Source organism: Xenopus laevis, chromosome 2S (assembly GCF_017654675.1).
Source record: "Xenopus laevis strain J_2021 chromosome 2S, Xenopus_laevis_v10.1, whole genome shotgun sequence".
Lineage (NCBI taxonomy): Eukaryota > Metazoa > Chordata > Amphibia > Anura > Pipidae > Xenopus > Xenopus laevis.
This window is the reverse complement of record NC_054374.1, coordinates 12,743,288-12,767,971: the sequence shown is the minus strand read 5'-3', so window position 1 is coordinate 12,767,971 and position 24,684 is coordinate 12,743,288. Positions and strand designations below refer to the sequence as shown.

Genomic DNA, 24,684 nt, shown 5'->3' with positions numbered 1-24,684 from the left:
CAATAATATTAGAATAAATAGATTTAAAGATAATTATATATACATATATTTATATTTTATAAATAAATATTTTTTTATACCAAACAGCCCTCCTCCACATTAGACATCTGTAGTACTGTCACTAGGTTCCATGACACTTTTTGCAGCAAGGAAGCTCAAGAGCTTTATAAATCTACATAATATTTTGCTCTAATCCAGTAGTCCTAGTAGTATGTCATATGAAGTGATATGAAGACAGTTTGTGAGCTACAGTATAAAATAATAAAAATACATAGCATTATAGGGGCAGATTTATCAGTATTTGAGGTGGTGTTTTTAACCTATAGCAACAAATCAGAAGGTAGTATTTACTGGTCACATGTTTAAAAAGAAACATCTTATTGGTTGCTATGGGTAACTACTCCTGGGCAAACTTATTGCCTTTTATTGCATTTGTAAGTCGTTTTGGTTTAACATGAATTTGAGCAATGAAACATTTTGTCTGTTCAACTCAAGGTTCCATGAAAGAACAGTATCATAGGAGCTCTAGAGGTTAAAGAATATATAGTGAATAAAGTACCCCCTCTTGTAAATTATAAGGATATTATAAGTTACCGAGGAGTTTCATGATCATATAAAAGTATGAGGCCGAAGGCAGAGTGTTTTTATACAGGTCATGGAACTCCGAGGTAACTTCTAATATCCTCATATTTTGCAACAGGGGGTACTTTATTTATTATAATACACAAATTTCAGTGAGTCATAAGACAGAAATAACATCAGAACTCACCGTTTATAAGGATATAATTTACAAGATAGCTTTTGTGTATTATAAACCTATAAAGTGCTTTATTTCCTTTCAGTTTATAGAAAATGGAAAATATAGTTTATATACAGTCCTTGGTCTAAAGTCATATTGCATGTGATTATCTGTAAATAAACATGCATATTGTTTAACTAAGACATTGTACAATTGTATTCATTCAAAGCCCCCCCCCCCTTTTGAAATGAATTTGCTGATTTGTTAATGATTTTAACAAGGAGAGATAGAAGCTTAGGATGTTTCTATTGAGTGTCTCACACTGAGACCAAGATGGCACAACATGGATTAGGTTCGTTAAGCAGCGCTCTTCATAGGGACCTTGGCACAGCTGCAGATCTGAACTTGATAAATAATTCATAGTTGGCTTTTCAACTTTCAAATGAGAAGATTCAGATTGAAAATGTGACCTGAAATATTCTAGCAGGATATTAATAGAAAATACAAACTGATTTTGTCCGATTGTTACCATAGCATGTCACCTCTGTATTAGGGCAAATGAACTCTTCAGTGTAAAGAGATGGGATCTTAGAAATAAGCGTGAATATGGTCTGCTTAATTTGCCAAAACATTTATCAATGTCTTTCCCTTCTCCTTTACAATAAGTACCATCAGCTTCATAAAATACATGCTAAATGATTATTTTGTGTTATATACTAGTTATGATAGCATTTTTGCACAGCAATCTTTGTTTTCTAAAATATTTACTACATATGATAGTGGTTATGATAACAATTTGTTAATTTTTTAAAATTACTGCTAGCCCACTGGTGCATAGTACCCACAAAGCAATGTATCTTTATGCCAGAGAGTGGTCAGAAAGGAGAGTTAAATAGATTAATGTGTTTTATCATCACACAAGGATGTTTCTGATATTCTTGCACATTGCACTGTGCCATGTCCCAAAACAACATAGAGCTCATAGATGGACACACCTACCCTATCGATACCCTTTTGATATTAACAATAGTGATGGGCGAATTTATTCGCCAAGCGCGGATTCGCGGCGAATTTGTTCGATTCGTAGCCGGCGAATAAATTCGCAAGACGGCCGTGAAAATTTGCTGGCGAAAATTTGCCGGCGTCAAAAAAATGGACACGGCGCATTTTCACCAACAAAAAGGACGTTGGCGTAAAAAAAAAAATGGACGCCGGCGCTGTTTCACAAATTTTTCACAGTTTCGCAAATTTTGCACGAAATTCGCAAATTCGCCCATTACTAATTAACATCTTTATAAATAGCTTTTCTTCCTTAAATATCTCTACTTACACAGCCTGCAAATGGTAGGGAATATAGCCCTGAGTTCCCTTATAGCCCATGGTAATAATTTCTGTAAGGTGTTGGAGGAATTCTAGCTACTAAGATTGTCTAAATTTTACCTTTCCTTAACACTATAGCTGGTGTTTCTGAACGATACATAAGTTGATACATTAGTACTGCATCTTAGGTAGAACTAGACAACCTATAACAAACAGATAATTGTTCTCATTATTCAGCTTACAGCAGACTGGCTAATTGCCTAAGTGGTTTTGGGTTACTGCCATTGTGCAAATGTGTCCTATATTAGCAATCATGAAAAAACACATCTGCCCCTGCCCCCCCCCAAAAAAAACAAATAAGTAGTGATGCGCGAAATTCGCGAAACGGCGAAAAATTCGCGAAACGGTGCCGGCGTCTCGTTTTTGACGCCGGCGCCCGTTTTTGACACCGGCGTCCGTGGCGCGAATCGTGCAAATTCGCCGCAAATTCACGCCTGGCGAATAAATTCACCCATCACTACAAATAAGGAGCAAATTAATTAAAAAAACAAATAAGGAGCAAATTAATTAACCCTCGATATTGGAATAGGAATTAAAATCCTTCGGCTTCGAATATCGAAATCGAAGGATTTAGCGCAGATAGTTCGATCGAACGATCGAAGGATAATTCATTCGATCGAACGATAAAATCCTTCGAATCGAACGATTCAAAGGATTTTAATCCAACGATTGAAGGAATATCCTTTGATCAAAAAAAGTTAGCCAAGCCTATGGGGACCTTTTAGATGGCGAACTAGGGGGTCGAAGATTTTTTTAAAGAGACAGTACTTCGACTATCGAATGGTCGAATAGTCAAACGATTTTTACTTCGAATCCTTTGATTCAAAGTCGTAGTCGTAGTCAAAGGTCGAAGTAGCCCATTTGATGGTCGAAGTAGCCCAAAAAAACTTCGAAATTCGAAGTTTTTTACCTTCGAATCCTTCACTCGAAGTTAGTGAATCGGCCCCTTTAAGTAACATCAATACATAAACTATTTTTTACATTTTTTTAAATAAATTCCATACAGGCAAATGGTTTTCCGGAACAAGCAATACCAAATGTAATATAATAACATCAGCAAATTTGCTTGAAAAAGGGCCCTTGCTGCCCGAAACATGTCGCGTGGATGCACAATAAAACACTAATTAGCAGGTAATCTGCTCCTTGCCTTTGATTCCCATATTTTACAATTTCACTTCTTCCAGTGGTTGCCTGACGGAGCACCAGAGTGAATCAAGGTTTTTTAACGACACCTGGCTTCCTGTGTGTTACCCTGAGAGTAAAATTTGCCATAGAAACCCATTCACAAAAATGTACACCATGACCCTCACATATTTGTCCTTGTGCACATTTATTATTAGATGCATATCTTTAGTTCAAAACATCTATTGTTCCAATGAACTAAAAGGAGATACCATAAACAGCCTAGACAAAAAAGTGACAAATTACCTGCAATAGGCTTAGTTTTTAATAAAAATATTATCCAACCAGAAAATTGTAGCTTTAGCATGTAATTACTGTTAAATGATAACCAGAAAAGGCAAATGAAGCAAGAAAAGTCTACAGCTTAATGATATTTGAATATGCAAACTTTGAAAAACGAATCAGTTTTAATTGCTGTACCTACATACAATCATAAATTCATTTGAGGTGAAATATAAAGACTGAAAAAAACATAACATGGGTGTTTAGTTGCCAATAGTAGTCAATTAACAAATAGCCTTGAAAAGTCTCCTACAAGTTTGAAAATGAAAGAAAATATCTTATTGGTTACCACGGCTGACTGCACTGGTGCATTTACCATGTTTAATGAAGGACGAATCTGTCCCATTTGACTTTCCCAAATGCATTAAAGTCTATAAAAGTTATACTTTCATCCCAAAGAAACACAACTCCTGCACAGTCCAATCAGCTAACAGAATGGAAAATACAAGCTACTGTATGTCTAATCAAACAACTTGCTCACTGCCCCAGTGTCTGTTACACCGTCTCTAATCACACTCTATTTCTGGGTCATGGTACAATGATCTGGGTTAATGTGCTGCTTTCATCATTTTTTTTTATAATTGATCTTTATTCTTGGGCATTGCATTCAATAAATGGAGCATTATAATGGAAATATCAGTGGGCAACTTTGCAATTAGGCTGTTCCATACATGCAAAAGTGTTGCATTTATTGCAGAAAGATAATTATTAAACAAATCTGCTCTTCCCTGCCTTCCATCTAAAACATTACAGCATTTCCATCAAATCATGTAACTGCTTGGGTGCCTGGGTTATGAACGAGCATCAAGGATGTTTTGTTCTTGATTAACAAACTTTTTTAACAAGCATTAGCTCCACATCACTCCAATTCTATATTCATTTTAAACAACCTACATGATTCCTACTACATAAAGGCAAAAAAACCGCTACAAACTGGGTACTGCAGTACATACATACATACATATAAAGAACCATTACCACTTATTTCAAAAGACACATTATATATGTATTGTCATATGGAATATTCTAAACAGATTATGCAGTATAACAGAGACTGAAAATCACTTGAAAATGTGTGTATTATTATATATATGGATAACATAAGACACCATTATATGGTCTGCATTTCAAGCACTCAATCGTGACCTCTAATATCCTTATACTACTTCCCAGCAGGAGTTAGGAGAATATTTGCTTTCATTGATAAAGATATAGTTTATCAAATAATATTTTGTGCTTCCAACAGAACTTACCGTTTATTATCAAGACATATTCCGCACTGCTTTGTCCAATGGAGTTGGTGGCTTCACATCGATATGTGCCATTATCAGTTTTGTTTAAGAAACTTATTGTTAACTCTCGTCCATTAACAGTCATCCTTTCTGGATCTGGAAGTTCTCCACCATCCTTGGTCCATAAAACAGGCTCCGGTCTTTGAAATTAATTAGAAATAAACACTTTAATATAATTGCACACAATATATTGCTTTAAAATGACAATCTTTAAGAATAACAAACAACTCAATAAAAATTTTTTTGATCTTAAATAATTAAATAATGATTGATAATTAAATTAATGGACGCTTTGGCTGTGCATGTATATACATCTCACACTATACAACCACAAACAACACCCTCCTGTTGGTATTATATAACCCAACCCCCCTTCGTCAAAATGACCGGAACTCATGAGTCAGTGAAGAATACGATGCATGCGAGGCAATGGTGTTTCTCATTTGAGAACTTACAGTAGGTCTTGATGCTAATTTCACTGTATTATTTATACAAACAAAGCAAAACAAATGCAATAGCCTGGATCAGGTGTCTGCAAATATAAATTAGTGGGTTTTTGAATATGCTCTTCTTATAATAATTAAGGAGCCATTTGTTATGCAAGTGAATTAACTTGGACTGAGATCAAAAAACGAGCACCATCATACAATAAATAATAACAACCAACAGTAAGCATTTATCATTTAAAGAACTTTAAACCAAATGTAACTTTTTAGGATACTTACTATATTAGAATTGGTATTTTTTTTTTTAAAAAATCTTCCAATAATCATCAAATTAAAAAAATGTAGACCAACTACAATTTGTCTCAGAATAGTTCATTTGTGGGTTATATTATGTGGAATGCTTGGGACCAGGGCATTTTTCTGGATAAGGGATCTTTCTATAATTTGGATCTCCATACCTCTGCTGAAATAGGATCACTTTTCCATCAATATTGATTCATGCAGCTTTGTTGGGATCAAGTACAAGGTACCAGTTTATTAAATTATTTAATTAAAATTGGCTCTATGGAAGGTGGCCTTTCAATTATTATGAACGTCCAGATAATGGTTATATGGATAAGGAATGCCATATTCTATATAATACCCCAAATATTTTTAAAATGACATGTACCCGAAAGACATTACAATATCACTTTACTGAAAAAAATAATTCTAAATTCATAGCATAGCAATTTTGTTTATAATAAAACAAGTATTCTTGAAAAAGGAAGTTTAGAAATGTAAAACATCTTTTGGGGAAATAAAAATACAACAGAAAAATATGTGCAATTATATAATTCTTTCTTTTTGTATATTTTGTAAAACCTTTAATGCCTTAGCTGGCAGTAGAAACAGATTTTATAGTTGCACCAGTGCACAGTTTATGTAATAACATTTCTAATTGAACAAGTCATTTTGTACCCAAAAAATATGACACCTTAAGGCAGATCTTTAAAACATTGATGTGCACAATTAAAATTTGCAATAACTGTTAATGAAGAATTTTACATTACAAAATACAAATTTTTCAAATCATTATAGTTTTTTTTTTCTGCTTTCATTAATAATTGCCTTACCCCACTAAGCTGAAAGTGAACGAATACTAAGCAAGGGATACTTTCATAGCATATATAATAGGAAAGCAACGAGAAACTGTAAAATTAAAATATATGTGATGGGTTTTTGTCTTGAATCATTTTGACATTTATGTTATAATTCTGTCTTTGTAAATTTTAAAATAAGTAAAACTTGTAGATGTTTAAAACCATTAGGACTTTCATCAGTAAAATGAAAATTCATTGAGCAAACCCATTTTTTTTAAATATTTTTATACCAGTTAATTCCAAGAAGTGAAGTTTTAGCATAAAGTATATTTTACTAAAATTAGGTTGACATTTACTGCAAAATCAAAAACAGTCAGGCAAATTAATGTCTGGAAATAAAATAAAAGCTATAAGATATATCATGTTAATTATCATTGGCTCATTTGTCCAGCAGCTGCTGAATTACTGGCATATTGTTGAGTGGATAGCTATTTTAAATCAAATGTACAGGAAGATTACTTTGTTATGATTTAAATGTCTTATTTTTTAATATATTTTTTAATATATTTTAATTTCATTTAATCAGACTGTACAAAAATTTGCTAAGAAATTTTTTTTTAACAATAAATTTCAGTTGGTCAAATTTCTAATTTATGTGAGTTTTAAAAAATTTGAATTTGAAATTTGATCTTTGATAAATGTTGATTGCCTCTAATGCAGTAGTTAATACCGTTGGGTGGGGTGCAAGGGAAAATTTCACTTTATTATCTATAAAGAAAGAAATACCACCGTAGGATTAATAAAGATAAAGAAAAATGTTCCACTACACTCACCCATTTTGGGGGTTATGTAATAAAAGGCACTAATTCTGCCCAGAAGCAGGGAGCCATAGCAACCAATCAGCAAGTAGCATTTACTGGTCACCTGTTTAAAAGCAAAAATCATATTGTTCACCATGGGTTACTGCTCCTGGGCAAATTTAGGGTTATTTATAAAGTCTGAATGCCAAAAACTCAAAAATAATTCATTGTTTTAACTATAAAATCCAATTTTTTTGTGGAAAAAAACTTTAAATTTTCATAATTTATTAAACCTTGAGGTTGTTAAAAGTCCAAAAAAAAAAAGAAATCTGACACATACCTGTTGTCAATAGGAGAAGTCCCAAAGATAGCTTGATCTACACTGGGTTTCATGCAATAATCTGAAGAGTTTGTGGTATTCTGAGTTTTCGGGCATCTAATCTGAAAATTTCTTACAATTCCAATTTTTTCATGGTTTTATAGATTTTTTTCCCCCACGGGAAATTTTCAGAAAAATATATTGATCAATAAGGGTGGGAAATAAGTGCTGATTTGGTCAGATTGTTTTACTGAAAATTATCAGAAATTTTCAGATTTTGATAAATAATTCCCGGGGAGGCCCATTTATGAAAGTCTAAATTTATCTTGTTATTTTCTGAAAAATAATCTGACCATATCTGAATGGGTTTTTTCCACTCATTTATCAATACATTTTCTGGAGAATTTTCTGTGCGGGAAACCCGAAAAAAATTATGTATGAATTTTTCGGATTTTCCGCCCGAAAACCACAAAATTTTTGGATTATTGCAAGAAACCCAGTGCAGATTTCATTGACTCATATGCAACCTTGGCAGTTCTGAGATGCCGTCTCTTACTTTTATAGTAAAAAACATTATTTTTTGGGGGTTTTCGCATTCAAACTTTTAACTTAATTAATAAATAAACTCCTTAGTGTCTTTTATCACATATGGGGATTTGTGCCTTAAGCTTCCAAAAAATGCCCTCCACAACAAAACAGGATGTTTGTCCATATATTACACTCAAACTTCCGTAAATGGTCAGCCCAATCCTACACTCACAGGGTCTATGGGACTGCAACTTGCTTTCCAAGGTTAAAGCTCCAAAACTGTTACCCTTTTTAGTGGCCACCACAGGGATGACCTGACTGTAGTTGAGAATCATGGGAGCTACAATATGGAACTGCCACTGATCCTGTATAAACTATAGCAAAAAATGTTTATGACCACAAAATTCATACAAAGACAAAAGGTCCTCTGCACTCACGTATAATCAATATGCTCAGTTTATTTTGTGCATTAAGCTACCAATGCATAATACATTGACATAAATGAGTTTTGTTGTGGCATAATTTTGCTGCAGTTTCACAAAAATATTGGAAATGTAGAATTTTGATGCAAATCCATGCCTGGTATAAAATTTTACTCATCACTAAATTTCTCTAACCTTTGTGTTGTCTATAGAAATGATAGAGTGTCAGAACTCTCAATGATGTGTTTCATCCACAGATTTTGCTAATGTAGGTGTCTAAAAGATATTTATACAGATCTTAACAGAGTTTATATACTATATCATTCACATCAGTCCCTGCTCCAGTGAAGCTAATTTTTGAACCCTATCAAATACATTTGGGTCAAATGTATTAGGAGCTGCCTATATGTTTCTTAAGTGTATTAAGAAACCAGAATACCTGAAGGAAATCAGGCCCAAATTAAACTCAGGATTCCAGTGCTACCCATTCCAACAATCTATAGTTCTATAGACATTGTATAGTAAATTCATGAATCTCAGATTTTGATTTTGATTTCTTCTTACTGGTAAGAGAGAATGTCTGTTTTAGAATATTGCCCTGCGATATGTTATATCAGTATATTCAAAATTGCATCTCTCACCAATAATGTATCTTTTATTTTGTTTGCTATAAGCAGAAAATCCTGCTCCATGAACAACATCTACAAGATACATGAGAAAACTAAAGTAACAGTTTTTTAATCTCGTAATTATTATTAGCAGTTAGCCGCTAGTGTCCCAACGTTTGATTTCACTAGCTGCTCTTAATGACAACTTAACATTACTGAGAAAAAAACACTTATGTTTGCTGATTTTGTCATCAAATTTCCAAATACTCATTTTGGATAATTGAACTTGAATGCTTAATGAAAGGTTGCCCTTGACATTGTTGAAAGGACATTATTAAAACAATAATGTCTTAAAAGGAGTAGGCCAATGACTTCAACAACAAATGTTTATTTTAGTTTTTGTATAGCATCAAGTGTCTTTACCATATAGGTACCGGTGAGTCACCCTCCTAAAGATTCCACTCTAGGCATAGGCCCATGGGTTTCTATATGTTGATGGGGCCATGACTGCAAAAAAACTTGGGGGATTGCACCTGTATTTTGCAACTTTGCACCCAGCAGGGAGTAAGTGGGTGGTCTTAAAATAAACTTCATACAAAGGCCTTTTACAGATATGGAATCCCTGATCCAGAAACCAGTTATCCAGAAAGCTTTAAATTACCGCAAGGCCATCTCCCATAGACTCATTTTTATCTAAATAATCCAAATGTTTAAAATTGTAATAATAAAACAGTACATTTTACTTGAACCAAGCTAAAATATAATGAATCGAAAGCAAAATCTGCCTATTGGGTTTATTTCATGTTTACAGGATTTTATAATAGATTTCAGGTATGAAGATCCAAATTACGGAAAGATCTGTTATCCCAAAAAAACCCAGGTACATATCATTCTGGATCTGGACAGGTACCATACCTGTATCTTAAAATAAGTGATGCAGAACACTACAGATACTTGCAGTCCAATTTATCATTGTATTTTTTAAATAAAATTTACTTTGCTTTTTACTGATTTTCCTTTTCTTTGTAATAACAAAATATAGGGCTAGAATTATCATCATTATCAGAACATTGGAATTGATTAATTCATAAAGATTGTTGGATTCATGAAGGAAAAATAAAATCAGCTGAACGAGAGTATCAAAAATATTGTAAACTTAAATGGGTAGATCACATTTAGGGGCATATTTATCAAGGGTCGAATTTCATATTGAAAAATCTTTGGATTTCTAATTTAAAAAAGACCAACCGAAATTAAGTCAAAGTTTTTTTTTGGCCGAATAGGTCTGTTTTCAATCTAATAGGTCCGTATTCGGTCGAATTTGAATGGTATGAATCATAGGAATCAAATTTGATCAAATTTGATTCAAAGTTTTACCCCCCAAAAAATTTACTCCAACTAGGTTCTAGGAAGTCCCCATAGGCTAAAACAAAAAGGTAAAAAGTTATCTCATGGTTTATCACATGAAAAGTCATGGAGGAGCTTAAATTTGAGGAGAAGAAACTTTTCTCCAAATTCAGTTCTAGTTTGATCCCTTGGCTTTGATATTGTTTGCTCGTGATAAACTGTGAGATACATTTTTCTTACTTGAATTACATCTCAAATATAATCTCCTCCATGACTTTTCAAGTGATAAAACTTTTTCTCACTGAACTGAATCTGGCCCAATGTAGGGCAATGCAAATTCAATCGCAGAACTAAAAACTCTTAACTGTAATGTAATATGTCCTGTTGACTTAAAAGCTTGACTCATAAGTAGCATAAATGCAGTTTCCAAGCATTCCGGGGTAACAGAAGCCATAACTTAATCTTTGTGAATCCCCTAGTACTAATTGTACAAACATTAAAGTGGTGTAGGTTTCTGGCTGTCCTAGTAACATCATTGCAGCAATATGATGTATGATGTGGGTGTTTTGATGTGACATTTTTAATGTTTCAGTTTGGGAATAAAAGTACTGAAGCTCAGTTTGACATTCCGACAATTCTTCTTTTTTTTCACCATGTCATTAACTTTCAGAAGTGACTAAATTTAAAAGAAACTTCGAAAAAACTATTTTTTTTATTTTTTTTCCTCTTTGCAACAAGTAATTGCTTTCCCCAGAAAAAAAAGCTGTTGGTTGCTCTCAATATTATAGCTACAGATGATAATGATAATACAGAGGCAGACTTTCACTGCAAGATCTGTCACAGATGCCCACAGTAAGGCTTTATATGCTTTGATACGCTGCAGTATCTTGTGATGACAATAATAAATGTCATGTCTGTATGATTTCACTACAAGACTCTTTTCACTGATTTTATTTATTGTTTTATTTGTGTGCCTGAACTGCAGCACGGTCTTATTTAATATGCTGCTATGTCATGCCATCTAGCCCCTGGGCAGATGCAGTATTCAGGCAGAATATAAAGTGATATGTTGTACATTACACAGATTTTCCAGTTTTGTTTGTGTACATCAAATGTGAAATAAAAAGATAATTGACAAACGGATACAAATCCTTTAATTACCATTCCCATTAAGTTTATCATATTACTTATCTATATAAACATATGAGCTAATGCTTTTCTATATTATTGGTGGGCATGGATGAGAAGAAAGGCTACAAGAATGTTTTCTACTTACCAAATGCCTGATATGACCATAATATCATCTAAAAAATGTATTCCCCTCCCCCCAAAAATAAATCTATGACAAAATCATGTGCTCAGACTACTTATTTCATAGTTTCCGAGATATTAGAAGTTATTTAAACTTCTAGTTTAACTACCTTGAAACAACAGCACTACCTGTCAGTTTTACTGACCATCCTGACAGTCAGAAGAAATTTTCAGAAGAAGACGAGGAAAGCTTTCTGATGTTGATCTGCTTAAAAAACATTCTGAAATGTTCTCCTGACTTTCAGGCTAGTCAACAGAACAGACAAGTATGTGACACTGTGGTTTCCATTTTATGGTATTAGCAGTGTAAATCTGCTAATTTAATGAAATCTGGAAAAAACAATAATTCATCTAAATTGCAAAATCGAGCAAAAAACCCAAATTGCTCAAATTTTTCGGGTGTTTTCTTGAAATTCTCTAAATTTTTTGGGCTTTTTTTCCAGAATTGCTCTTTTTTTTTAGTTATTGCCCGAAAACCCCAAAAAGGCGGATTTTCTGGCCAACACCCCTGAAGACCCTGATAACTTCAATTTGAGATAGGTGCATCTCTCATTGACTTATACAGGTCCTCGACAGGTCTGAGATGGCGGATTTTAGGAGCTTTTAGCAGCATCGGGTTATAATACAGCTCGAAAAATTCAAGGTTGTTTTTCATGAAAAATTTTAGTTTTCTATTGAAAAAAAAAACTAGATTTTTTTTTCTAGTTTTTACCAACTGGACTTTAAAATAAGTAACCCCGACATCTGTGATGTCAGTTCCCCATTTAGTGCACTTTGTTCACATCTTCAGTTTAGGGGAAAATTAAGTTCAAATACTTCAATTCAGAGCAAAATAAAGCTTTGCAGAGATTAAACCTACTTTTTTGAAAATTCTTAAATACGTTACCATAGACTATTGTCAATTTTCGTTTAATCCTTTATCTAAACAAATCAACATTTTCATCTTATGTATACATAAATCATGTTTTTTTTTAGCCTTCATATCACTCCAGTGAAAGTCATCACCTTTTGAAATCTCATAAAAATGAAACACTTCTGACATCTGACATTATTGTCAACAGTGTAGGTTCTTATAATGAAAATGATATGCCTAGGCAAGATTGGATTCGTATCAGAGAAAAATGAAGATTCTTTTTTTCATATTGTACAGGATAGTAAAATAAGCATGAAACTCAGAAGTAAAGACTTTTTTTGAAGGAGTTATTAACATGATTAGATATGTAAATTAGCAAGATGACTCTGCTGATTGTTTGAACACCAGTAACTGAAAGGGAGTGAAGGTCATTTTAGAAGATGTGTAAATGCATCTGTACATCAAGTACACATAGCTTAAGTGCCATGTGTTAAGAGAGCCAGTCGGAAGGAAGTTCCTGCCCCATAGAGCTTACAGTCTAAGCGGGGTAATAATAAACATGCACAAGGTGGAAAGCAAATATGCATAAGGTTAAGGTATTGTCCATTAAGTGCCAGGAGTAGGCTAATGTTCCTGTGCTCCAAATGGTAGAATCTTAGCTTTTTCTTTAAGAGATTGAGAGAGCACTCCTTATGGAAGAATTCAGGGATGGAATTCCAGAGGCAAGGAAGAGGTGGCAGTGGATGTGGATGGTGTGAAAGGAGTGTAGGATACAGCCAGGAACTTACCCCGAGACAAGTGAAGAATTGTAGTGAGGAGCAAAAGCATGTAGGGCTTTGAATGCTAGCAGAATGATTTTATATTCTATCTGTTGCTTATGAGGTTCAAATGTGGATAGGGACACATCTGAACCAAATGTGGATAGGGACATCATTTTATATGTAACAGACCCTACAACTTGGGGGGTCCAGGAGGGAGAGTGGGCTTAGTGTACACTAACTGATGCTCTGAATAACATCAATATGTTTTCTTGGATAGATCATATTCATGATAATATACAGTACGTAAACTATAGGGAATTAAACTGCATTTCTTTTACAGATATGGGATCTGATATCCAGAATTCTCGGGACCTGGGGTTTTCTGGAAAATTGAACTTTCCGTAATTTGGATCTTCATACCTTAAGTCTACTAGAAAATCTTGTAAACATTAAACCCAATAGGCTGGTTTTACCTCTTTGTAAGTTAACAAAGTAAGTTAGGTTTAAAAAAGACACATGACCATCAAGTTACATTTTTTAACTCTATTTAAACCTGCCTAACTGCTAGGTGATCCAGAGGAAGGCAACAAAAAACTCATTTGAAGCCTCTCCAATTTGCCTCAGAGGGGAAAAAAATCTTTCCTGACTCCAAGATGGCAATCGACTAGTCCCTTAATCAACTTGTACTATGAGCTATCTTCCATTACTCTGTATTCCCTTCCTTTCTAAAAACTCATCCAACCCCTTCTTAAAGCTATCTAATGTATAAGCCTGTACAGCTGATTCATGGACAGCTCTCACTGTAAAAATACCCTCCAGTAAAGATTATTTCTTAGTTTGGATCAAGTACAAGGAAATCACTTTTAAAAATTTGGATTTTTTGGATAACATAGAGTCTATGGGAGGCAGCCTTTCCATAATTCATAACTTTCTGATTACTGGTTTGCCAGATAATGGATTCCATACCTGTATATGAATTGCACTTTATTTCAAATTGCACATTATTTAAAATTTCAGTTGACCAACGCAACAAAACCTTTTTCCCAATTTAAATGATTAGTGCTGAGTTTGGTTGGACAAATCAATTGTATCCCACACATTCAACTATGATTTAACTTTTCTAATGAAATTAAACATAAGATATGAAAGGATTGTGGTCCACCGTATATTGTTAGGCTCTTATAGAGGCCAGATAACATGAATCTTATACAGTGTGTTCATCTCTTAATTTTACAAGACAGGTATAGTATCCTTTATCCTGAAACTCATTATCCAGAAAGCTACAAATCATGGGAAGGCTGTCATCTATAGACTCCATTTTAACCAAATAATTTACATTTTTAAAAATTCCTTCATTTTTTTCTGTAATAATAAAACCGTAACTTGCATTTGTTCCAAACAAAATGGAAATGGAAAACCCCAGGTCCCTAGTATTCTGGATAACAGGTCCCTTACCTGTATGACAAATACAAAGAGAAATTCAAAAAGAAAAAAGTCCATGGGGAACTATGAATATTAATTAAAAATTGGACTGGAGAGGCTGAAACTACATGGAATTTAAACCTAAAAGTTCCCCAAAAACAGCAATTGTCTAACCCTTTATGGGATGAATGCTGTGGCCACACCCAGTACTATGTATTACCTAGCAACACATATTCCCCACAGGGTAAATAGAACCCACACATAACATATCTTTTACACCAAATAGACCACTCCAAGCTTACCCTCCCATCGGCTGTTCCAATCCCTCCTTGTTAGGTGCTCTGTCCACAGCGTCCCCACCGCCAAATATCAATTCAAAGCCAAAAGGATGGACAACACTCCGTTCAAGGAGGCAGCAAGTTTATTGCAAGCTCCTACAAGGACCCTGCCTATGATTGAGGGATTGTATCCCGAAACGCGTAGGATGTTAGATCCTTGTAGGAGCCTGCAATAAACTTTCTGCCTCCTTGAATGGAGTGCCATCCATCCTTTTGGCTTTGAACCACACATAACATAAATGCTATAATCTATGACATTTAAGGGGTTACAAATTTTAAAATAGATTTCAACTGTCATAACTAGATAACAACAAGCAACTTACTTATGCTATGCATATTTATTGTATTAGCTTTCTGCATGCAAGAATTCTACCATAGCCAAGTTTCTTATGCTTGAAATTGTAATATTAACTTCACCTGATACTGTTAATGGAATGTAGGATCTGCACGTAGGAATAGATGTACTCAGTAAGATCCCATAATCAATTTTCCATTTTATTTATACGTTTGGAATTCATATAGGATAAATTATGTAAGCCTCTATGCATTGAACTCTGGTGGCCACAAGAACATGTGAGGATTTGATAAATCCTCAGCATTTTTTTTGAGTGCAATCACCATGTTTTTCCCATCAATACAGTGTTTTTTTTCAGAGCTTTATTATGGCAATGGGGGCAGTGTGTTTGGCGGGATTGTAAAACTGTGCATACATTTAGGTACAAATCAGACATTCTCCATGTTCTTCTTCTGTGTTTGGAGTGCGAGTTACTTCTTTGCCCAATTCTTTATGCACAATTGTGCTGCACCTATTGATGCTGGACATGAAGGGAACCCTGGAACTACTGCTTGGTCAGGAGGTGGCAGTAGCCCTAAAGTTTCTCTGTGTCAATAGGTGCAGACCAGTATGATGCAGATAATGTATCTGAACACTATAAAAAAAAATATAGCTGCTGGGACAATATTATTAGCTTCTTCATTATAGGTATCTTTTTATGAAGACATTTTCATCCCTACAATAATAGCATTTGTAGGGACAGATAGGTTTTGTATCCTCCCTATGGCTTTGAATCCCTACAGCTTATTCTCCTTGTTACTGGGTAAGAACCCATTTATTTATTTATTTATTTGTTCATTTACATAAATCTATTATTAGCCCTTACGATTATGACCACTTCTTGCCACACTTTAATATAGTGTTTGGTTAAGGGTGGAACTTTCTCTTTGACCTTCAGTTGCTGACCTACCTGGATGTGCTACAGGGAGTCTGGGATCAACAAGATCCCAGAAAAGCTGTGCTGCCCTAGAGGGACCTTTACCTATAGTGAAAGTTGCTTAGCAGGGACCCATTGAATGAGGCTTTAATCAGTGACGTGTTCTTTTATTTATATTTTATTTATAGCACTTTCTAGGAAAGTGAGATCAGGTCTAGGTATAAAGAGCAGCCTGTGCTCCAACAAGAATTGATATCAGGGAGTAGCTCTCCCCTAGACTCAGTTTGAGGCTTAGCTTATTCCCCATGATCATTTTCTCTGTATAGAATCTGGACCACATGGGGCATTGAAGCCCTGCTGATGACCCCTAGCTGTCTCCTCATGGTGACATGGCGTATCTGGAGATTTCTACTACTGAGTTCTTTAGGTTACTCTTGGCTACATCGCTGGTCATTTTTATTGCTGTAAGCATTTAATATATTTCTTATGAATGGGATCCTTAGCTTTCCATTCCTGCCATATCTGGAAGGGAAGCCCTTTTTTAAGTTAGTGTTTGTTTGTTTGTGGACGTTTGTTTCTTGTAAATAAGGTTAGAGTCTGTGAGGTGAATCAAATCCTCCCTATTTGGTATTTATATTGATTTCCATAATCTTGGTATCAGAAGACTTGCTGAGGTGAGGCCATGGAAGATTACTTTTCTTAGGTTAGGTGAAACCTCTTGTAAACTATGGTTGAGCATTGCTAAGGATGGGATCAGTGAAATTGGTATTCTGGTGACGTCTTGGATTAATTGCGACTGCGAGACCTCTCTTCAAAAAGAGGTGAGTAGAGGGCAGGACCACTAGATATGGAATAGCATTTCTTTTATTTTATTGCATCTCCAGCAAGTTGCAGAGATGGAACATCCAATGTAATATTGAAAGTGATTGTATCACCTAAATAGAATTTTCTTTTGATTTTCTATATGTCTGTATCTGTATGGTGCATTTTGAATACTTAAGAGCTTCATTGGCTGCTTGAGTTATTGTTAATGTTACGTTGAAGTCTTGTTCCCATTTCTGGATATGCATGGGTTTATCTGCTCTATGGTCTTGAATAATTTTAAAATTGCTGAAGGTTTTAAATCTTTTACAGTCTTTACGGGTGCAGCCAGAATGTTATATTTAGCAGATACCTTGGAAATTTCTTTTAATAACATTACTGCAAATGTTTTTTGGGAGCACAATTGTAGTGTATAAAATTTCCCCTAGAATAGATCAATCCCACTACATTTTGCTGTCCAATGACAAGCTTGAATGTTTAAATATAAAGACAATATTTAGCATTTAAAGGACAACAATTTAAACTGTTTGCTAGTTACCAGTGGTCCATTAATAAATATCAGACTGTAAGGAGGAAGGATAGCAGGACAAAAAAGTTGAATTCATGAATGAAATTGTGCTGCACTAGCATGTTTTCACCTATTCATTAGGAGCAAACCAGTTGTGAGTTTAACACTTCCCCAAGACAAGTTTTTAACATCAGTCTCCTTGCATCTCTGTACCTTGTAATTTGCACTAATTTGCACCTTATTCAGCAAAGCGTAATTAAACAGTGTTAAGTACAAATTTAATTAAGTGTAATTAAGTTGAGTAGGGCGGCAATACAGAAGTACCATTGGGAATTCCGCTGAAGCACATTCAAGAAATTATGCAAATATGTCCTTGCTTTTGCATTTATGAATGTCCCCCCATAGTTGAAAAACCATGCAAATCATATTTAATTTGAAATATAATTGTCTACATCAAACTAAAAGTTAATTCTAATAAAATTGTCCCTTTAGCACTCACTTAATTTGTTCTATTATGTCAAGTTTAGTAAGGAAGGAGGAAAATGAATGATAAAATTAGGAGTATAATGTGTGACCGGAAGAGTAATGCTGTTTTCCATGGTTATGTAGCTAATATAGCCTATTTGTATTCAAACTTTTCCTTTCTCAATGTAATTATTCTAAATCTACATTAAAACACATATCAGTTGGGACCAACTTTTAAATTTGCTTGCAATCAAAAGTTAAGCCTTGAAGGCAGAGCATAATTACAAAAAAGTTGCATTAATATTTCAAAATGAGCAAAATGTCAACAATTTCTGCACTGCTTAAGAGTCAGCTTGCAGGAAGTACAATTAAACAGAGTCTGTAATGGAAAGTAAGGACAAACTAGATAAAGCTTAATTTCCCCAAAGTCAACTATCCTTTTCATATAATTCTCATTAGAAATGTGTGAATAATTATTATAGATCAGTATAATTCTGTAAAATGTTAAAAAAAACAATGGGATCATGTTTTGCTGTAAAAAGTTTTATGGAAGATTAATTAGCCCGTAGAGAGTCCAACTTTTAGTGCACAGTTTAGAGGCTTGATATTTTGGTTAACACAATTGTGAAATAAAATGGGGAGCAATCAATGCAAAGAGACATAAAACCCACTTTTGTTTTTATATTGGTAGACACAATATTGTTTTTTTTTTTTGTTTTTTGGCTGAAAAAAACCTAAAACATGAAAATCCCATATTTTGTATTGAATTTTGTTTTGCAGTGTGCAAAATACGATGTTGGATTAAATTTGCCATTTTTTAACCAGACTGCAGCATTTATTCTCACATAATTGCAGCCACCAATGTTAGGTGCATTGCTTGCAACTGGTAAATTGAAAAAGCAATTTGATTAATCAGATGCAATTACACTGTACATTTTTGGAAGCAATATTGTTTCATTTTGGCGCTCTTTGTCAAAATGTTGTATGTGCATGATAGGATTAGGCACAATATGAGGCACAGACAATTGCACAGAACTTGGCAGGCACACTTGCCTTTGGTGCAATTACAAACATGTGCAGGGAGCATGTTTAGGTGCAAATATGAATGGCCTAAATATGAGCAAAGTGTGTGCCCATTTTGGTCTGAAAATTAGCCTTTATATATATCTGGTTTTCATTCTTTTGTATGATAGGTAAGGGATCCGTTATCCAGAAACCCATTATCCAGAAAGCTCAGAATTATAGAAAGCCTGTCTCCTATAGACTCCATTATAATCAAATAAATCAAAATTTTTTAAAAATTATGTCCTTTTTCTCTGTAATAATAAAACGATACCTTGTACTTGATCCCAAGTAAGATATAATTATTCCTTATTAGAAGCAAAACTAGTTCATTGGGTTTATTTAATATTTACATGATTTTCTAGCATTGAAAAAAGTTCTGTTATCCATAACCCCCCCCCCCGTCACGAGCATTCTGTATAACAGGTCCCATACCTGTATTATAATTTTATCTTATTTATTACCTTAGTGCACATGGAAATATTATTTCTGAGGCTAAAAATTTTAAAATGTTAATGCTTTCTCCCATAGGTAGTAGCGATTTCCACATAATCAAAAATGTCTTTTGTGTGACTTCCTAGAAAATGTGACCTCCCAGTAAAATGTGATTTCCATCATGTAATGAAAGGTTTCTCTTAATGGAGCCCTCCACCAAAATATATTTTGCATAAAACATTTTGCAAAATGTAATTCTAAGCAGCTTTCCAACATGGATGTGATTTACTTAGACTTTGCTAAAGCATTCGATACAGTGCCACACAGAAGGTTACTGGTTAAATTAAGGAATGTTGTGCAGAACTACACTAAAAGTTATACACTTTCCTTAAATGAGAATAATCTAGGGTTTTTTGTAGAGAACAAGTTGTCTAATTCTGGGTAGTGTTATTCTGTGGCTACTAAAGCAAATAAAGTTCTGTCTTGTATAAAAAAGGGCATTAACTCAAGGAATGAAAACATAATTCTGCCTCTTTATAGGTCCCTGGTGAGGCCTCATCTGGAGTATGGGGGCAGTTTTGGACTCCAGTCCTTAAGAGGGATATAAATGAGCTGGAGAGAGTGCAGAGACTAAGTGCAACTAAACTGGATGGAAGATGTAAACTATGAGGGTAGACTCGCAAGGTTGTTTTCTCTGGAAAAAAGGCGAGGGGACACGATTACACTTTACAAGTACATTAGAGGACATTATAGACAAATAGCATATAAAGAGGATCACCGTACCCAGGACTGCCATTAGAAATCATAGGGCCCCATACAACAACATTTCCTGGGCCCCCTGGGTTGTGCCCACCGCAAGCCCCACCCACAGGTCCACCCCCCAGGTCCAGCCCCACCACACAGTAATTAAAAAAAACATTGGTGGCTAGGGTCCCCACGTGTTAATAAAAAAACATTTGTGGTCAGGGCCCCCCATAAAAAATATTGGTGACTAGGAACACACATGGTAAAAAAAAAACATTGGTGGCCAAGGCCCCTCTTAAACGTCCATGTAAAAAAATATCCCCCCCCAGAAGTTTTAAAAAAAAAATGGTGCAACATGGCAGGGCCCCCTAAAGTTAACACTTTGTGATCCCTGTTGTGTGGGGGGTTTGTCCTGATACAGTTATAAAAATATCACATTTTAAGTAAATTATATAGATAACATTTTTATTAGAGAGGGGACAACTGAAGGGTTTATACTTAATCTAAGCAACAACCGCCAAACTATTTAATCTTGCATTCAGTAACTTGTCACTAGTTATGGGCGAATTTGCGTAAAAATTTGCGAAATTCGTGAAACGACGAAAAAAATCATTTTTTTTTTACCGTGTGTGTTCCTAGTCACCAATATTTTTTATGGGGGGCCCTGACCACAATTGTTTTTTTATTTAACACGTGGGGACCCTAGCCACCAATGGTTTTTTTATTTCCATGTACATATAGCCCCTATTAAAGCTTAAGAATCAAATGATATAATTTAACTTATTCACACAATGCGTTTTTTAACAAATGCTTTGTAATCTGTATTATAAAAGACCAAGGGAGGCTTGAATCAATATCCAAATAAGAGCATGCGATGCAACTGGTGCCTTCATAGGAACTTACAGTGGCTTTCCTTTTGATTCACAAGTCAATATCAGCGGCTGCCCTTCTTGTGGAAGTAGAGTGGAGGGCAAGATCCTCACAGTCGGAGTATCTGCAAAGAATATGTTTATACACAAAGTCAGATATTGTTTCTGTATAATTTTATTTATGTACGATCTTAAAATGAAAAAGCAAACTAATTAGTTGTGGTACAGCAATTCTTATAAATGAATTGCATTCAATATTTTAGTGAGATGCAACTCAGTTTACAAATAAACAAATACCCTTTAAATTCTTGTTCAATTTTACTCCAAGAAACACTGTGCCTGCCCTTTCTGATCTTGTACTTCAATAGTATAAATAAAAATAAAAAAAAATGTGATTTTATAACCATGGTTTTTAGAGCAAAAGAAATTTGAATGATGGAAAAAAATACCAATGCCAATAAATAACCCTCTTAATGTAAACTAACCAGAGAACAAAGATGGCCACATTTTCAGATAAAAATAATGTAATATAAAACATTTATAAAATACTTTCTAAAACGCTTGACAATGTTTTAATTTGTTGGTTACTGCCTAGTGCTCTGTTTATGATTACAAACAGGGACCATGTCTCATATACAGGACAAGATTTCCCTGGCTGTGCTGATAACAGTCGAACCACACTGACAAGTAACCACAAGTCATTTACAGCCCTTGAAAGGTAATTTCCTTGCAATCAGCAGTTTGTATATAACTCTGTGTAGCTATTTCTGAAGTCTATTACTTCCTATTACAATGCCATGTCTCTGTACAGAGCCGCTCCTAGGTTAATTAAATTTAATCAAAAGCATGGAACGGCATTAAAATAAGTTGTCTCTAAATTTGGTACATTACGCTGTCCAATTTTGGTTTAACAGGCATACAAACATGCATTTTAAGATGGAAGCAAATGTAGATTTGCAAATGTACTGCTCTATACTGATTCACTTAATTAAGCATTTTTAATGACCAGCTTTGAAGCCATTGAAAGCAAATATTGATGGTGTTTTTAAAAATTAACCTGGAATTCTTGAATTTTTGGCGAAGGCAAATTTTTGGCAAAACAAAACGGGTTAAATTTGCCCATCCCTATTGCTAACAGTATATTATATGTTAATTGCTTTAAAACGCCACGTTAAAACATTACTGCTCCTTTAACCTCTACAAATGAAATCCAATGCACATATGTAGGGAGGAGTTACTTGGCCTTTTCCTACATGCAAATCTCCAACTTAGTGGAGGCTTGAGATCTATACTGTTAGCGCCCCAGTGTGACCTAGATATTTGTGCCAAGAAAATTCATACATGCACTGACCCCTGCATACACTGGCATAAACTACTGTATATATACCCATATCTGTACGAATTGTAGATTTTAATACAGGTATAAGATCCCTTATCTGGAAACCCGATATCCAGAAAGCTCCGAATTACAGAATGGCTGTCTCCCATAGACTCCATTTTATTCAGTGTTTATAAATGACCCCAATTGAGTTTTAATACTATAGACCATGTCTTAATGTACATTACATTACAACTACAGGTATAGGATCCCTTATCCGGAAACCCAATATCCAGAAAGCTCCGAATTACGGAATGGCTGTCTCCCATAGACTCCATTTTATCCAAATAATCCAAACCTTTAAAAATGATTTCCTTTTTCTGTGTAATAATAAAACAGTAGCTTGTACTTGATCCCAACTAAGATATAATTAATCCTTATTGGAAGCAAAACCAGCTTATTGGGTTTATTTAATGTTTAAATTAATTTCTAGTAGTCTTAAGGCCTGAAGACCCAAATTACGGAAAGATCTGTTATCCGGAAAACCCCAGGTCCCGAGCATTCTGGATAACAGGTCCCATACCTGTATTACTATAGTCTATTAGATTATCACTGCATACTCAAAGATTATTTTAAGATAAACATAAATATATGTCTGGTCAGTGGATACATTAAATTAAGTAATAAGAGCAAAGAGAATGTAAATTTAAAACAAGAATCTCCTGGAACAATGGAAAACTAAATTAATGTTTTTAAGGGAGTAAATACATTTCAGAGGAAAGTACAGCCTGCACTGTGGTGGGTTGTATTTTTTTTATAGGTGTCAACTTTATCATATATTTGAAAAACTAAAAAAAACTAAAAAAAACTGCAAGTAGGAAGGAGCAAATCATCAGGCATGTGATTAATGTATATGATACATGTCAGCTTCAGACGTCATTCTAAACTGACAAGAAACATGTTCCTTCTTAGTCTGAAATTCAGAAAAAAAAACAGCTAAGAAGATGATAAAATATTGCAGACAGTGTCTATATATAAACTACTTTAGGAGGAAGTAAAAAAGCTATATTAAATTCGAGCAAAGGCATTCTTTTTTGCATCGCAAATATTATTCCTGTTTCCAACCTTTATTGCATTCCCCCATTTATGTCTATGTTGTTTAGCTTGGAGATGGGGTTTGAAGTCAAATTGCAGCAATATTGCAAACATGCTTCATGTAAAGTTGTCAAGCTCTTTTTAAAAGTAATAACAGTTTATGGAAGAATATAACATTGCGAGAGCTGAATTTTCATTCGTATTGGTGTGAATTGGTTTTCTCTTTGCGACTTTTATTACATTCCCCCACTAAAAGTTTTAAGGACTGCAAGCTAAATATATACCTGGCTTAGGGCTCTTACTCATGAGCGTTTTTACCTGCGCTCCCCTGCGTTCCGTTTTTCGGCGTTCAGCCTCAGGGGAGCGCAGGAATAGACACATTTCATTATTTAAAATGGGGCTGTAGTCACATAGGCGCATGTAGGCGCCGAACGCAGGTTGAGACGCAACATGCTGCATTTTTCCTGCGTTCGGCGCCTACACGCGCCTGTGTGAGTACAGCCCCATTTTAAATAATGAAATGTGTCTATTCCTGCGCTCCCCTGCAGCTGAACGCCGAAAAATGGAATGCAGGGGAGCGCAGGTAAAAACGCTCATGAGTAAGAGCCCTTAGGAAGTTTAATTCCATACAAGTGATGGTATTGGTAAAGGCAGCTGAATGAATACAAATGGCAGCTGTTTGTATGTGGTGCTTTCTACACCTTCTCCACTGGTTTGCATTGAGAATGTGTCTGTTTGTCCTGTTTGTATTGTTTGAATAAATACATTTATATATTCACGTAGCTCATGCTATAAAGTTAGCAATGTAATGCTATAAAATCATTGATTCTTGATCAACTTGGTCAACTTAATGATGATAGAAAAGACACATACCAACTTATACTGTAGTTTCAAAGGAAAGGTCATTCAGAGATGCATCTAGTGGGTGCAGGCCACAATGCAGCCCTGCAGTGGCGTAACAATGGGGCGCCAGGCCCCCCTGGAGAGAAATCTTTGGAGGGGCTTGGCCCGAGGGGTCTGCTTCACCATTGGAGCTCTTTACA

General features: G+C 34.8%; 1 protein-coding gene across 2 annotated transcripts in view; it reads right to left on the bottom strand.

Annotated features, from left to right (window-relative positions):
• Nucleotides 1–24,684, bottom strand: part of LOC108708858 (cell adhesion molecule 2-like) — an 860,128-nt gene that overhangs the window by 65,045 nt on the left and 770,399 nt on the right. For both annotated transcript variants that reach the window (XM_041583368.1, XM_041583367.1), the window contains exons 7-8: nucleotides 21,263–21,353; nucleotides 4,837–5,015 (exon numbers count right to left, since the gene is read on the bottom strand). In XM_041583368.1, the coding sequence (XP_041439302.1) occupies nucleotides 4,837–5,015; nucleotides 21,263–21,353 (270 nt within the window). The remainder of the gene's footprint in view (nucleotides 1–4,836; nucleotides 5,016–21,262; nucleotides 21,354–24,684) is intronic.